The sequence below is a fragment of the Gobius niger genome (assembly GCF_951799975.1).
Source record: "Gobius niger genome assembly, chromosome: 18".
NCBI lineage: Eukaryota > Metazoa > Chordata > Actinopteri > Gobiiformes > Gobiidae > Gobius > Gobius niger.
The window spans coordinates 7620972-7635404 of NC_136869.1; the positions used below are offsets into that span (position 1 = coordinate 7620972).

At 40.2% G+C, this 14433-nt stretch overlaps 1 protein-coding gene across 1 annotated transcript; it reads right to left on the reverse strand.

Annotated features, from left to right (window-relative positions):
* Window positions 1–881: 881 nt before the first annotated feature.
* On the reverse strand, window positions 882–13765 carry cldn11b (claudin 11b; the record flags this gene model as incomplete). Its single annotated transcript, XM_079576140.1, has 3 exons — window positions 13350–13765; window positions 6984–7148; window positions 882–1153 (listed from the first exon to the last, which is right to left on the reverse strand). Exons 1-3 carry the CDS (start codon window positions 13573–13575, stop codon window positions 882–884), a joined length of 663 nt encoding a protein of 220 aa, XP_079432266.1. The 5' UTR covers window positions 13576–13765.
* Window positions 13766–14433: the final 668 nt, after the last annotated feature.

Sequence of the window (14433 nt, forward strand, 5' to 3'; positions counted from 1 at the left end):
GAGTGTTGCTGATTTCTGGAGATATTTTTTTTGTAATTCAAGCAGTTCTTATATTTGAAGAGCTACGAGGCGCTAGGCTAATGCAAGGCTAGTGCATGTCTATGGTATCAGCTAGCCTGCATTAAAAACAGTCTAACCCGCACCACAGAGCACCTGAAGCAAATCACTTATAACACCAGACTAACCATATAAATGTCTGTGTCGATTTTGCATTTAAAAGAACTTATATTTGAGCAGCATCATCTTCCTGGTTGTATAAGCTAGTCAGTTATATTCCAAAAATTATTCTATCGACACAGACATTTATATCTAGGAATAACTAGGAAATGAGGCCCTATGTCAAAAATCCTGAAATATCCCTTTAAGGCAGGGGGTAAGAGATTAAAGGAACAGGCCACCGTTTTTCCATACTGAGATATGTTCTTACCTGAGCTTAGACGAGTTGATGTGTACCTGTCTGGTCTTTGTGTGTGCTCTCAGTCACGCAAAATGACCAAAGATGTTGTTAGCATTTGGCCTCTCCCAATGTATTCCTATAGCTCCAAACGGGGGTGAAGTTAGAAGCGAACAAGCTCTTCCACGGGCACAAAGACCAGACAGGTACGTATCAACCCGTCTAAGCTCAGGTAAGAACATATCACAGTATGGAAAAATGGTGGCCTGTTCCTTTAAAATGGGACAGCTGTAGCTTTTAAAGAAATGTAGAGGAGAAGAAAGTATTATATTCAGCTTTTAAATGTAGTGAAAGTAATACAAGTAAAGTACAGATGCTCAAAGACCTTACGTAGTACTGTACTGTAGTAGATGTACTTTGTTGCTGACCACCTCTGCTAAAGAAAGCATCTAAATCTAAACTCCGTGGCGTTAGTTTGGCGCCGGCTTCACACGAGCGCGCTCTTGGCGTGGTTGGCCGGCTGGTTGGCCGGCTGGTCGGACGGGATGGCGACGCCGCGGGACCTGGAGTAGTAGAAGCTCGTGTCGCGGCTGGGCAGGGAGGGGTCGCTGCCGTAGCAACAGAGGATGATGACCCCGCCCAGGAGGCACAGCCCGGCCCCGACCCAACCGGCGTACAGCGAGAACCCGAAGGACATGAGGCCCTCGGCGCTGTGGGCCCCGATGGGAAACCAGACCGTGGAGATGATGCCGAGTAAAGCTGAGGAGAGAGAAACACAGACAGATTCAATATTTAAATTAATGTTGATTTTGAGGTTTTGATTGTCTTGAAATAAGATAAGATTATATTAAAAAAAAGAGAAATTAACTTGAGCGCTTAAAGTGATAGTCTGGATGTCTAAATGTTTTACATTTTTTAAGAAATGCACAAAATTGACCTCCTGGCCTTAAACTTTGATATATAGTGAGTACAAATATATATTATTATATATTTTTTAAGTCCCTCCTTCCCTGATCTCAGCAACTACTCAAGAGCCCGTTCGCCGATCGCGTAGACCAATAAAATGCGAGCAAGACGATGATTGACACTTCATGCGCGCTGCAGGCTCGCGCCCGAGAACTGAGCACGCGCAGAGAGTGTTTCTCGTACCTGGATCCGCCATTGCGCCCGAGCGCCGCTCTGGACAACAACAGCTAGAAGCTACGACTGCCTGCTCCTTCTCTTTAGAAATGTAAACACTTCAAAAGTCCATCTTCTAAACTAGCAGGAAAACGAGGGCAAGACAGATGTGGAATTTATATCGTAGAGTTGTACAACAGATGGACGGAGCTACGTGAGCCCAACTTCAGCACGGAGGAAGAGAGATGGCAAAGTTTCTACAGGTAAATGCATGACATTTTGAAGTTTTCATGACGATAATTAGTTGAATTTAGTCCGTCATGATTAGGGATTTTTGCATATGCTAAGCGCTAATACGCTAGCTAACTATGACCTGTTTGCATGGCGTTATAAAGCTATAGGTTAGCCTACTGTAAACACTGACACTGGTCACCGCGATGTTTTCACTGCTTTACATGCACGTGAATTGACCATGTATATTTCTGTGCAAACTGGCGTTACATCAAATGTAGCATTGAGATTTGGAGACGTGCAGACACGCAGTATATGTAATGTCAAAACCTAAATATAGTGCTAGCATCTGAACTTTATTGTACGATAAATAAATGAGGGCCAGTGGGCTACGTGCGTTATTGAAGAAAATGTGATTAAAAATATAGCTTAGTCTGTAAGAATTGTATTAGACTTGCACAATGTTGTTGCTACATTTTGTGTAAATATACATAACTTTATGTTTCCAGTTACCAAACCGGATCAGGAGTTCCAATATCTACTCCAAAATATAAAAAAACAACCACTATTTCCTGCTCATATTGCTGTGTCAGCACTATCAAGTCCGGGACTTCTCTGAGAGGTAAGAATGTTTGGGGGTGAATGAGATTATCTCACAACACGACAGTGTGTAAAGGGCGCAGACAAAAATGTGCATTGAAATTCCAAAAATCACCACAGAAACAAAGTATAGACGCGTGAACTGTAGTGGGTTGAGGATAATAGTCTAATCAAATGGTGTGCATTACTTACTAAAAATAGGTAAGCCTTGCTGATGCTATGGAAAAACAGACACCCAAACACCACAAAACAACCATCAATGGGTTGAGTGTCAGTGTAGGAAATAATTCATAAACTGGCACTATCCTGTTTTTGTAGAGATAATGATTTTGAAGAGGGTGTGAACATCTTGGAGCAAGAGGAAGCTTCTACTTCAAGAACCGGAGAGTAAGTAAAAAATGTTTGGTATCTGTAAAGTTGTCACACTGTACATTGACACTGAAATGAAAATAATGTTTTTGTTTTTTGTTTAGTTTACCATCACTTGGTATTCCTGAGGAGGAGAACAGCCACACTGTGAGGATTTGAGCTTGTGTTTACAAAAACAAGTTTAAACCAATCCAGTCCTGTTCCACATAAATACATGCAGATATAGACACGCAACAGAACATGTAAACCTTTGTACATAATACTCATTTTTCACACTGTGTTCAGAGGCCTCTCTGAGAAGGAAAACAGACCTGAATGACCTTCAGCACATACGTGAGCAGGAGGCAGAGGTCAACATTACAGAAGTGAGTACTGATGCCCACTCACACATTTCTGCTCTTTTCAGTGTCATTGTTTGTTTGTTATGAAACTTATAATTGGACACATCTAAAGCAGTTATAATTTTAATTTTATAATCCTGACATAGGAAATGGCACACACAAAGACAGTGGAGCACACATGATGTGGCTGGGACTAAGAACTTTGTAAAAAAGTTCCATGCAGTAAGTAAAATTGTGAGCTTTGTAAAAGATGCTTATTGTGCATCATACTGTACATGTATTTGATTTTTGTCTCTGTTCTGTGTAGGCTGGTCAGCAAAAGGGATGTTTCACAGCACTACAGTGAACTAAGACATCTGTGATCATTTCTGGTTCCGCTGCATGAACGCAACGCACTGCAAAGTGAACGAGTGAACAGTGAAAGGTTCAACGGCGTGAGGTCATTCTGAAAGAACGTTGGTTCAAAGAAGTACCAAAGTATGTGAAGTTTAGGTATTGTATTTACAATTTCTTTTTAAATGTAAATTATAGAAGCTTCAAAGTATGCATTATTTTTTGTAGATCAACAGCACGCCTGGAGACATTGCACAGTCATCTTATGTACGCCCGCAAAAGATTCAGTTATGACCTGCTTATTATGGATACAAGAATGCAACTCTCAGCCCTCACCGTGTACACAGATCTGCAAAGAGGAATACTGATGGATGTGTAATTGCATACAGTATGTACACATTTTGTAAAATTTGTATCTTCATTGCTTTTCTACGATTTACTTTTTTAGCATTATTTTGTCCCTATTACAGATACCGGAAAGTATTCAATAAAAAGTCCAGGTGCTGCAGGATTTATACAGTGAAGGTTGAGAAGGACAATTCATATATTCTAGAGCTCCAGACAATGATTGTTGCTGCACGCCGTGCAAAAGTGAGATCCTCAGACAACTGGGTTTGCTGTAAAATGTCTCTGACCCAACAACCCAGGAGTTACTCCAACACCAGCACATAAGGAGATGGTATGGACTCATTTATTCTTCTCACAAGATTGACTATAGAAATTGCATATGTCTATGTATCCATAACATTATCCTTGTTTTTTACAGGTCAACAATTGCCACAGAAATAACATCATGATGTTTTTTTTTATATATAAGTAAATAAATAGTTGTTGTTGAAAAATATTTGACCATTGTTTGATTCTATGTGTAACCAAATGTTTCCCTGACTAGTTATGAGATGGTATTTCTTTGCATGTTTTTTTTTTAGGTAATGTGTTAGCTGTGTGTGCTTTGAAATTACAAACTGTATTACATTGCATTCTTTATTCTCATGAAAACAAAGCAAACTGACTTCAACTGAAATGTTAATTACACTCAACATGTGGTATAAATCCAATGTAGGGCCCACTAGGATCAGTTTGTCTGATTTAGTCTCTACATGTGACACTTTAGATACACAGTTCTCTGGAGGCTACAGCAGCATGTTTTTTTCAATATCAGTGGGCATTTCTGCACCGGGGTGTGTCCAGGAGGTGCAGAGTGAGAGATGATGACATCAGGGTCTTTGTCCACCGTCCTGACCTCCAGAGTCATATTCTGTATGTGCACACCAAAAGAAAGAGTAGTTTTGTTATACTAACACTTTTTATTACAATTGCTGTAAATAGTTACACAGACTTCTGAAGGGACTTACACGTTCGAAGTGTAGCCTCTGATTATAACCAGGGGCTAAATCCTCTTCACTAAGGTCTAAAGCTGGGTCTCCAGCATGCTTCCACGACCCTGGCCACAGATGCTTTTGGAGATGGTCTGCTTGATGCTGCAGGTGGGGTTTATTCATCATCGGAGGATCCTCCCATTACAGAGCTTTGCAGAAGATGAAAGATAAAATAATTAGAAAAACAAAAGCAATATGGCCTAAATCTGAAGTGGTCTAACACACACCAAAAAGACGAGAGGACAATAAATCGTACGCTAGCTGTTAGCATATCAAAGAAGTAAACACAATGTGGCATGCTATAAACCATGCCAAACGAGTTTATTTGACATTTCCGTACAAAGTTAGCTGCATAAACGTGTTATCCCCGTCAAAAAACACAACGATTTTCTAACATAAAATGTATTGTTACCTTGGAAAACTCCATTGTTGACACTGTCACCGTAATGTCTCTCCTCGTCACTTCTTGGCCCATTGAACCTCGCGCGTGCACGGGAAAACAGGCGTGGCTTCCCCGGCAAATCAGGAGGGGAGGGGGCGGGAGCTTGAGCCGTTTTTTTCAAAAAAGAGAGCTCTCTCTCTTTATTCCTGACAAACTCCAGACTATCACTTTAAAATAACACAAAATAAGGCAAAAATCATTCTTGTTCTATTGGCAAAAAGTTATCAAAACCTGCTTAAAATAAGGATAAATTCTGATGATTGAAGCATTTTTAAGTCATTTTGTCTGTGTGGGGTTTGCATGTTCTCCCTGTGTTTGCATAAGTTTCCTCCGGGTACTCCAGTTTCCCCTACCACTAAAAACATGTACAATAGGTTCTTCTCTGGGGCCAGGACTCCCCTGAGAAAGAGATTCCTAATCTCAGTGGGACTTTCCTGGTTAAATAAAGGTAAAAAAAATAATAATAATAAGAACTGAACTGAATTGAAATACCTCATTTTCCAACCATGAAAGTCAGAGACAGTTCAGTAAAATCTCTGCTCACGTATGTTTTTAGGATTATTGAGATAGTGTTAACTGTTTTAGTAGTCAATATATCGTTTTGTAGTTAACACAGACTCAAATAGTCAAAATGACATGAAAATTGTGTGTTTTTTATGAAAACCTACTTTGTTTTTAAAATTCGGGTCTGTAATGTTTTGTACATTGAACATTTCATAAATATCTGTCTGTGTCTCATCCAATCAGAAGCAGAATCAGCGGCAAAAGCCTCCAACAAACACTCACTTTAAGTTTCCTCCATCCACTTTAGCTTTATGTGATAAAAAAAATGCAAAAAAAAAAATTTCATACACCAATCATAGCCAAACGATTAATCGATTACCATATAATCGTTAGCTGCAGCCCTAATATGTTTCTAGCTCTTCACATCCCGGCTGTCTGTGTTGTTTAGCTGGAGGCAGGAAGTGAGATTCCCATCTATTTCCATTGTAGCTGTTGTCATAGTAACGATAGACAAATGTCAAACTGTTTTTGGAAATATCAGATAAACCTTATTTTATCGTCTCAAATGTCATTCCTCTTGTTCTTGCACCTTAAGTCACAACAGGACCACATTTTTTAGTTGTAGTTTTACACTTGTAATCACTAGTTTTAGTTTAATCTTGTTTCTCTTGATCACTTCCTGCCTCCAGATGACGTCACTGATGATGTCAGCAGTGAAAGGGTCTATTCAGACACACAACAGCACAAGCGGTGTGGTTTTATTTCACGAATACTAATGCTGCATTAACAATGTAGATCTATTGTGAGGAAAATTTACTCCACTGCAAGAAAATGAATTATGAGAGATGTTTGGATGTGCCCCTGCTGAGGAGTGAACAAATGCAAATGTCAAACTGTAAAAGGACTGACAGTAGGACAATGATGTGGTGTGATTATTCCAAGAACAAACTTAAACGCAGTCTTATTTGATGCCGCTCCTGAGACAGGAAGTATCAGTCACATCTCACAGGAAAGAGGACAATACCATGAACCAGGTGTGGCAGAGTGAAAACTGCTTTCTCGGGGAAACTTTAGCAAGAGACGTAGCTGTCGTTCACAACAATATCAGGAAAAACACACGGAAAGATAAAGATGACCCCAATGTTCTGTTAATCCAAAACTATTAATAAAAACCTCAACCATGATGATGTATGGAAGTGCAATTTGACTGTGAAACTACCCCGACATCTGGCCTCACTTAAAGGTCTGTCCCGGGTCCCTGCAGGTCTTACCCATGACGAGGTAGAGCGCTCCCCCGATGCGTGAGCGGTTCAGTTTGTTGGTGGAGGTGTCGTTCTGCAGCCGCACACAGGGCATGGCCATCAGCACCAGCAGCAGCGCAGGGAGCCCCAGCAGGCAGGCCGAGATCATCAGGGCGCGGGACGTCTGGATGTAGGCTGCAACGTACGACGCAAGAGAGTCAGCTGGATCCGAAATACTCTGGCTTTTCATACTAATTTTACCATTTTGTTTTGTAAGTGTTTTTGTTGCTTTGGTTGGATAAACAGTGAAACAATGGGCCTTGAGGGTAATATAAATGATAGATACAGATGGTAATGTGCCGTACAGGAAGGGTAGGAAGTTTGTTATAGGAATAAAACACTCTCTTTAGTTGTTTTCTAGCAAACTAGAGGCAGCACTCAGGGGCGGACTGGCCATATGTCCATTCTGGAAGAGCACAGAAGGGCCACTGGCTCTAGGGCCACCGGTCCCGCCTCAACCGAGCTTTACCCAAATCTAAAAGCTAAAAAGAAAAGCATCAAAATATCGAGGAAAAGAGGATGAAAACATGAGAAAAAAATGATAGAAAAAATAATTTAAAAAACAACAAAAATATGACAAAAATGTGGCGACGTGACAAAAAGTTTCCATCACTTTTGTAGGTGTTAGCTTTCAAATGAGGCGTTACATTGTTGATCTCCAGTCGAGAAGCTTTTAGATTTGGTTAAAGCCCAGTATAAAAAAACAAGGTTCAAGGTTCAAGGTTCAACTTTATTAATGTCCCGAAGGAAATTATTATGCAGCAGGAGTCCACACATAATAAAGCAAAAACAAAACAAAAAAAACACAGTGAGACAACAATTGTGCTTGGTACAAAGATCATACAGTCATAGCCATCCTCAAACATGAATCTAAAAGGAATTCCGTGGAGTATGGCGTACCACAAGGTCAAAAGATTCTTGGGAAAAAAGCACCAAAAATGTGACAAAAATTCAACAGAAATTCAACAAAAACTCAACAAAAAAGTGACAAAAACTCAACAAAAATGTGACAAAAAATCAACAAAAATGTGACAAAAAAATCAACAAAAATGTGACAAAAATGGAAAAAAAGAAAAAAAAACATACAAAAGGTGACACAACAAAGCAACAACGTGAGGAAAAAGGTCAGTTTTGTGGGTCTCAGCCAAAAGAGGACAGAATGCATTTGGTTTAGGCGGGTGGTGAGAGGTTAAAATATGTATTTGTGGAAGTGTCACAATTACGCTAATTTGGGCCAGGCTGGTCAGAGTCCAGGGCTGTTTTTCAGTCCCAGTCCGCCCCTGGCAGCACTTGTCTTAGGTCTTCCATGAGGCCTCCTCCCAATACAGTTTGGGAAATTCCACAGTTACCATGGAGATCCGCCATCTTTGCAGCTTAAGCATACATTTCCATTGACTAACATTAGCTAAAAACAGTATAAAAAGTGGAGAAAATAGCCGCTAGCTGCTGAGTTACTGCTAGTAAATACATCTAACACACTGTGGTGTCCAAGTGTTTTAATGTGAACAATAACATATATATAATAAAGCGACACATAGAGTTCGGGAATGTGACGTCATATCGCTAAGCATTATGGGATTAGCAGCAATTGTAAACTAATGGAGATTTTAAAAGTTAAAATACTGGAGTTATTGTTCACATTAAAACACTTGGACACCACAGTGAGTTAGATGTATTTACCAGCAGTAACTCAGCAGCTAACGGAGCTGTTCCACGGCTTTTTTCTCAATGGAAATGGATGCTAACAGCTGCAAAAATGGCCGATCTCCATGGTAACTGTGGAGTTTCCCGAACTATGTTAGACCTGTAAGCTAATCACAGTTGCTAATCGTTGTTTAACATTTTAGGCAAATACCTTTGAAATTATAACTATGTTTATGATTAAAAGAGGGGGTATCACATAGGGGTCACATAGCACCAGTCTATATCACACTACAATGATGACGAAACCTTCTGTTGGTCTGTAAATGCAGTAAATTAGAATAACTGCCTTGTATAAAATGTCTCTCTCAAAATGGCTGTAGTGAATGTCTTGAAATAGGCCTCTGTCTCTTTAAGAACCTCTGACCCTTTCCACCACGCCCCCTCCACACGCTGTCTGTGGCATCAGTGGGGAGGGGGTTCTGCTGAGGAGCAGTGGTTGGTTACTCGGCTGGTGACGAAAGCTCGGAGGCGTCTCCAGGAGGTGGGGGCGTTCCTAGGAGGACTCAGGCAAACCTATCCCTAAAATGGCCGCCATCAGAGTTTTTACAGATTACTCAAAAATACGTGAATGTGCCAAGGCAACACTTCAGGCATGTTTTTAATGAGGGAGTGACATAATAACATGATGTAAAGCTTGAAAAAGTCGATTTTGCATAACACCCCCCCTTTAAGGTGTCGCTGCTTTTTATCCAGTACCCCGTAGTTGTTGTAATTCTTGTTGCCTCTCTGTGACAGCAAAAAATACTGATGAGCAGCTTTGTGATTTCAAGTCAGGTTCAGTTTGACATAATTTATACAAAATGGCCGCGGGTGGTGTTCTGGTCACGTGACTCACATAAAACAACTGATATAGGAATCTTTGTTTCCGCCCCCATGAGAGAGAGAGACACATCATCACAGCTCACAATCTGAAAACAATTCAAAGGGCAAGGCATGATATAAAGATACATTTTGTGTAAATTGGTGTAGGCGGCTCGAGCCTATCCCTGTTTCTTTGGGGGATCGAGAGGTGGGGTTTACCCTGGACAATGGACGGTTATTGTGCAGGGATGATACTGAGACCATTCACAACAATCAGGCAAAAAATAACTATCCATTTTATAACAGTCATTAAAACAATCAAACCAGCTGGATTTCTTCACATTTTTCACCACAAATCATGTAGCTTCTTCCAAATCTACTGTGTCCAACAAGATTCAAAACTGGGCGAACACAAATGAGAGATAAAACATCCAGTTACTTTAATTCCACTGGATTTTTTTTTAGACATGAATACCAAAGTTTCCCCACAAAAATGTTGGTTCGATTGATTGGACTACAATTACTTAGAAATGTCTCAATGGTAAATATGGATGCAGTACACTTTTTGGCCACCAGCGTCAAATTGGGGGCGCTGTTTCACTCCTTTCGCAATCTTGGTATCAATCACAGAGTAATAGCATCAACTTTCCCATTTTTCCAACTTTTATTGCAAAGGTTGTTGACATCAACAAAGGCACATGTTAAAAATGAGTTATAAAAAAATTATGCTGAACTGACACTTTAAACATGATCTAATGTGGCATTTTCTTTGAGTTAACAAATGAATGAGGTATAGTCACTGTAAGCACAGCTGATACAGGTGTTGTTGTTTACATTTTGCACTTTATAGCTACAATAGTTGATTTTGTTCTACTAAAACTAGGCTTTTGCCATAGTTAACATTTGTTTAAATGTAGCATGTTATTTGCATAGACAGAATCAAATACAAATGTAAAGGCTACCGAAAAATAAAATAAAGTAACTATTAGGCTCTTCTTTGCTGTTCTATGTGTTTCACGCTTGACATCCCCGTGTTTGGCCCACGACTCGGAGACGAAAAGTTTAGGTAAAGTAGCACCTCTTGGACTGAAACTCTGTCGCTATAGGATGCTCTTGCAAACACGGGAAGAAACAGACCACATGTGCCCACATTTGGAATCATAAACATGAATTATTGAGAGTAACAGACTCAAGGGAGGCACTGGGTTTATCACACATCTGGACAGTGTAAGCCCTTCAGTCAAGAATGCACACACACACACACACACACGCACACACACACACACACACACACGCACACGCACACGCACACGCACACGCACACGCACACGCACACGCACGCACGCACACACACACACACACACACACACACACACACACACACACACACACACAGGCTACTGCAGCTACTGAATACTGTCTCTTATCTAAATAGTGCCTCAAGACTGTACTTATCTCATGCTAGTAAAGTACGTGGCTGGATAAATAATAAAAATTCCAGGATAAATGTTCTACAAAAAAAAGGAAGCAATTCCACACGTGTCCAGCAGAGGGCACTGACATAAAAAGAGATCAAGATATAAACAACACATTATAGCCACATGATAAATCGGTCTACAAACTTGTGAGACAGGCTCGTAAAGCACAATACAAGTGTAAGCCATTATTATTTATAGAGTTCGGGAATGTGACGTCATATCACTAAGCATTATGGGATTAGCAGCAATTGTAAACTAATGGAGATTTTAAAAAGCACTTAACACTTAACACTTGGACACTACAGTGAGTTAGATGTAGCTCAGCAGCTAACGGAGTTGTTTCAAGGCTATTTTCTCCACTTTTTATACTGTTTTAGCTAATGTTAGTCAATGGAAATGTATGCTAGCAGCTGCAAAGATGGCGGATCTCCATGGTAACTGTGGAATTTCCCGAACTCTATTAAACTACAGTTCTGTAGGGATTTTGACCAAATCAGCGCCATTTTGAAATCACAGCTCATTATTACTGTTATTCATTAATTGTTATTAATTCATTCTCAACAGTATTGTCCTGTATTCGTTATATGTGGACGGATAATAATGACCCAAATGTGTTTGACACTCTCTCAATGATCAGGTTCAACATTTGTGTTGTTTTCCTTTTGGATAATTGTAATAAAAATCGTAAGAGTTCTCTGAAGCATATAGAAAATACTTTGCTCTAACTGTGATATGTTAACATCTCTCCATTATCTTTGATTCTTTCTATTTCAAAATCACTAAAAACTGATCAAACGAAATATTTAAATCAAGAACGAAGAAAAAACAAATGAATAGTAAAAGTGAGGTCCTTATCTTTGGCCCTGTTGGCTCGTAACCTAATCTAAACAGAGCTTTTATTTGTTTATCACATTGTTGGCTTGACTATAGCTCATTTATTATTTATGGGAGTTTTAAACTGCAGATTCTGTGTTTTTCATCACACAGAGAGAGAGAGAGCAGAGGGTTGGTCTGGAGCACATTATCTCTCGGGTTTGAGTTGACGTGAGGAGGAATGTCTCTCACATCTGTCGTATCTGCGCATTTCACAACTTCAGCATCTGGTTCATGTACATCGCTCGCAGAGGCAGTTCACGTGTAAGAACTTAAGCTATAGTTGAAGGTCTGAGCACCGCAGACGCTACAATGTGTTAAACAGAACTATTAGGTTGTGTGGTTTATGTTCAGGTGCTGTGGTCTATTTGGGGCGTGGTCGTCGTATTGTTCAAACAGAAAAGCCTTAAAAATAGACTGTCCATGTAGTTTAATAGACAGGAGTTACAATATTTATACAGAGGACACGGCACCTTTCAGGAGAAACTGATGGCACTGGTAAGATGTTGTGGGCGTGGCTTGTGAACAGGTGATGTTGGTGCATAGATGGGACCAACATTATATTATTAAATAAAATGTTTGCAGCTTACACTACAGCAGCCAAATCCGGCCCTCCAGCACAGAACCTCTGGCCCCTAAGATGATTTTGAGGAATATTGTGCAAATAAGAGATCGAATATCTGTTAAAGTACTCTAAAAATGTGAGAAATAGTGTCAGTATTTTAACGTCCTGTCAGATCATCCTGCTTAGTCATATATAATGTTAAACTGTGATTCTCCACTGGTGGGTCGGGACCCAAAAGTTGGTCACGGAACCATTTTCAGTGGGTCGCGAGTCTATAGGGAACTTTTATTCAATATTTTCCATCTGAAACTGCATGGAAACACCAACTGTGTCTGTTAAAATGAAGGTTATTGGGTGTTTTTGATCATAATTTCAGTCTTAATAGGAAATCTACTGCTTGTTCAACAAAAACTTGTGTGGAAAATACAATATTTTATACGATATATGACAAATTACAGTTTTATTTGGGTCCTCGGCTCGTCATCTGAGGGTAATGGTGGGTCCCAAAGCCACCTGAGAACCACTGATCTGAAACATTGGCATTTGCAGAAAATAGTTCTTTACTTTAGGCGGCAATGTTGAGGTTTGGCCCTTGTGTGTTTTGGGAATGATGAAAATCGGCCTCCATGACGCAAACTTGCCTCCCCCTGCACTACAGTTTAATACATTGTGAGAGCAAAATATTAGCCTATGAGCATTTCCATGTTTCATTCAACACTAGATGCTATTGATAACGTTAGGCTCCTATTTGTTCCAATTAAAATAAAATACCATCTCATCGTCTATTGCCAGTGAACTCATGTGCTTGTGAGCAACACTGGCCATTTTGCTGTGGCTGTGATGGAATATTTCATGTACTGCCGTAGAATAAAAGGCGTTTAAACTCGTTGTAATCGGTGTCGGGCGTGGCCGTACCTGGGAGCGAGAGGATCTGGCTGAGCGAGGTGCAGTGGTACAGCGAAGGGGAGATGGTGCATTTGGCCCACAGACCGCTGGAGCCCAGCTCGTCCATGCGCACGCACGTGACCACGCTGTAGTCGCACGTGCGCACCCAGTCGTTGGTTGCCGTGGCAACAATGAGGCCGACCCAGCCGGCGCAGCTGCCGACCAGCCCAGTGGCCTGTCTGCACATGAACGCCATGCTGACCGGAGACGCTGTAAAGAGGGCTGGTGTCTGGGGGGAAAACAAAACAAGGTTTAAAATAATAAAGTCCAAGGTGATGGTTTGTTCAGGAGTATCACTATAGGAGGGTTCACCTATTGTGCATGTTTTAGGTCAATGGGGGAAATCAGAGTGATCAGAGAGAGCCCGCCCAGATACTACAGGCAAAACTCCAACATGGTTCAGGAATTATTACTGTGAGGTGATAGCGCTAATCTCTCAACCACCACGCCAAGAGAAACGATGACAACACTCTCTTTAACAAAGCCTGTTCCAAAAAATACAATACACAGAATGTGAAGTGCAAGATTCTGCAACTAGATAGATAGATACATAGATACATAGATCGATAGATCGATAGATCGATAGATCGATAGATCGATAGATAGATAGATAGATAGATAGATAGATAGATAGATAGATAGATAGATAGATAGATAGATAGATAGATAGATAGATACATACATACATACATACATACATACATACATACATACATACATACATACATACATACATACATACATACATACATAGATAGATAGATAGATAGATAGATAGATAGATAGATAGATAGATAGATAGATAGATAGATAGATAGATAGATAGATGGTAACGGCACATACTGTATTGTTACTTTACTCATCAAATTCGAAAGTCCTCTTAAATTTCAAATAACATTTGGGCTTAGAACCATCTGTTGAGAATCCCAGGTTTAAACTTGTGCTGTTGTAATAAATCTGCTCTTTCTTACCTTATGTTCTTCAAACTAGAGGTAGGCTGGTTTCTGGTATTCAGTAAGTCCACCTGTGTTCTCTTCCACGAAAAAGGTATTAA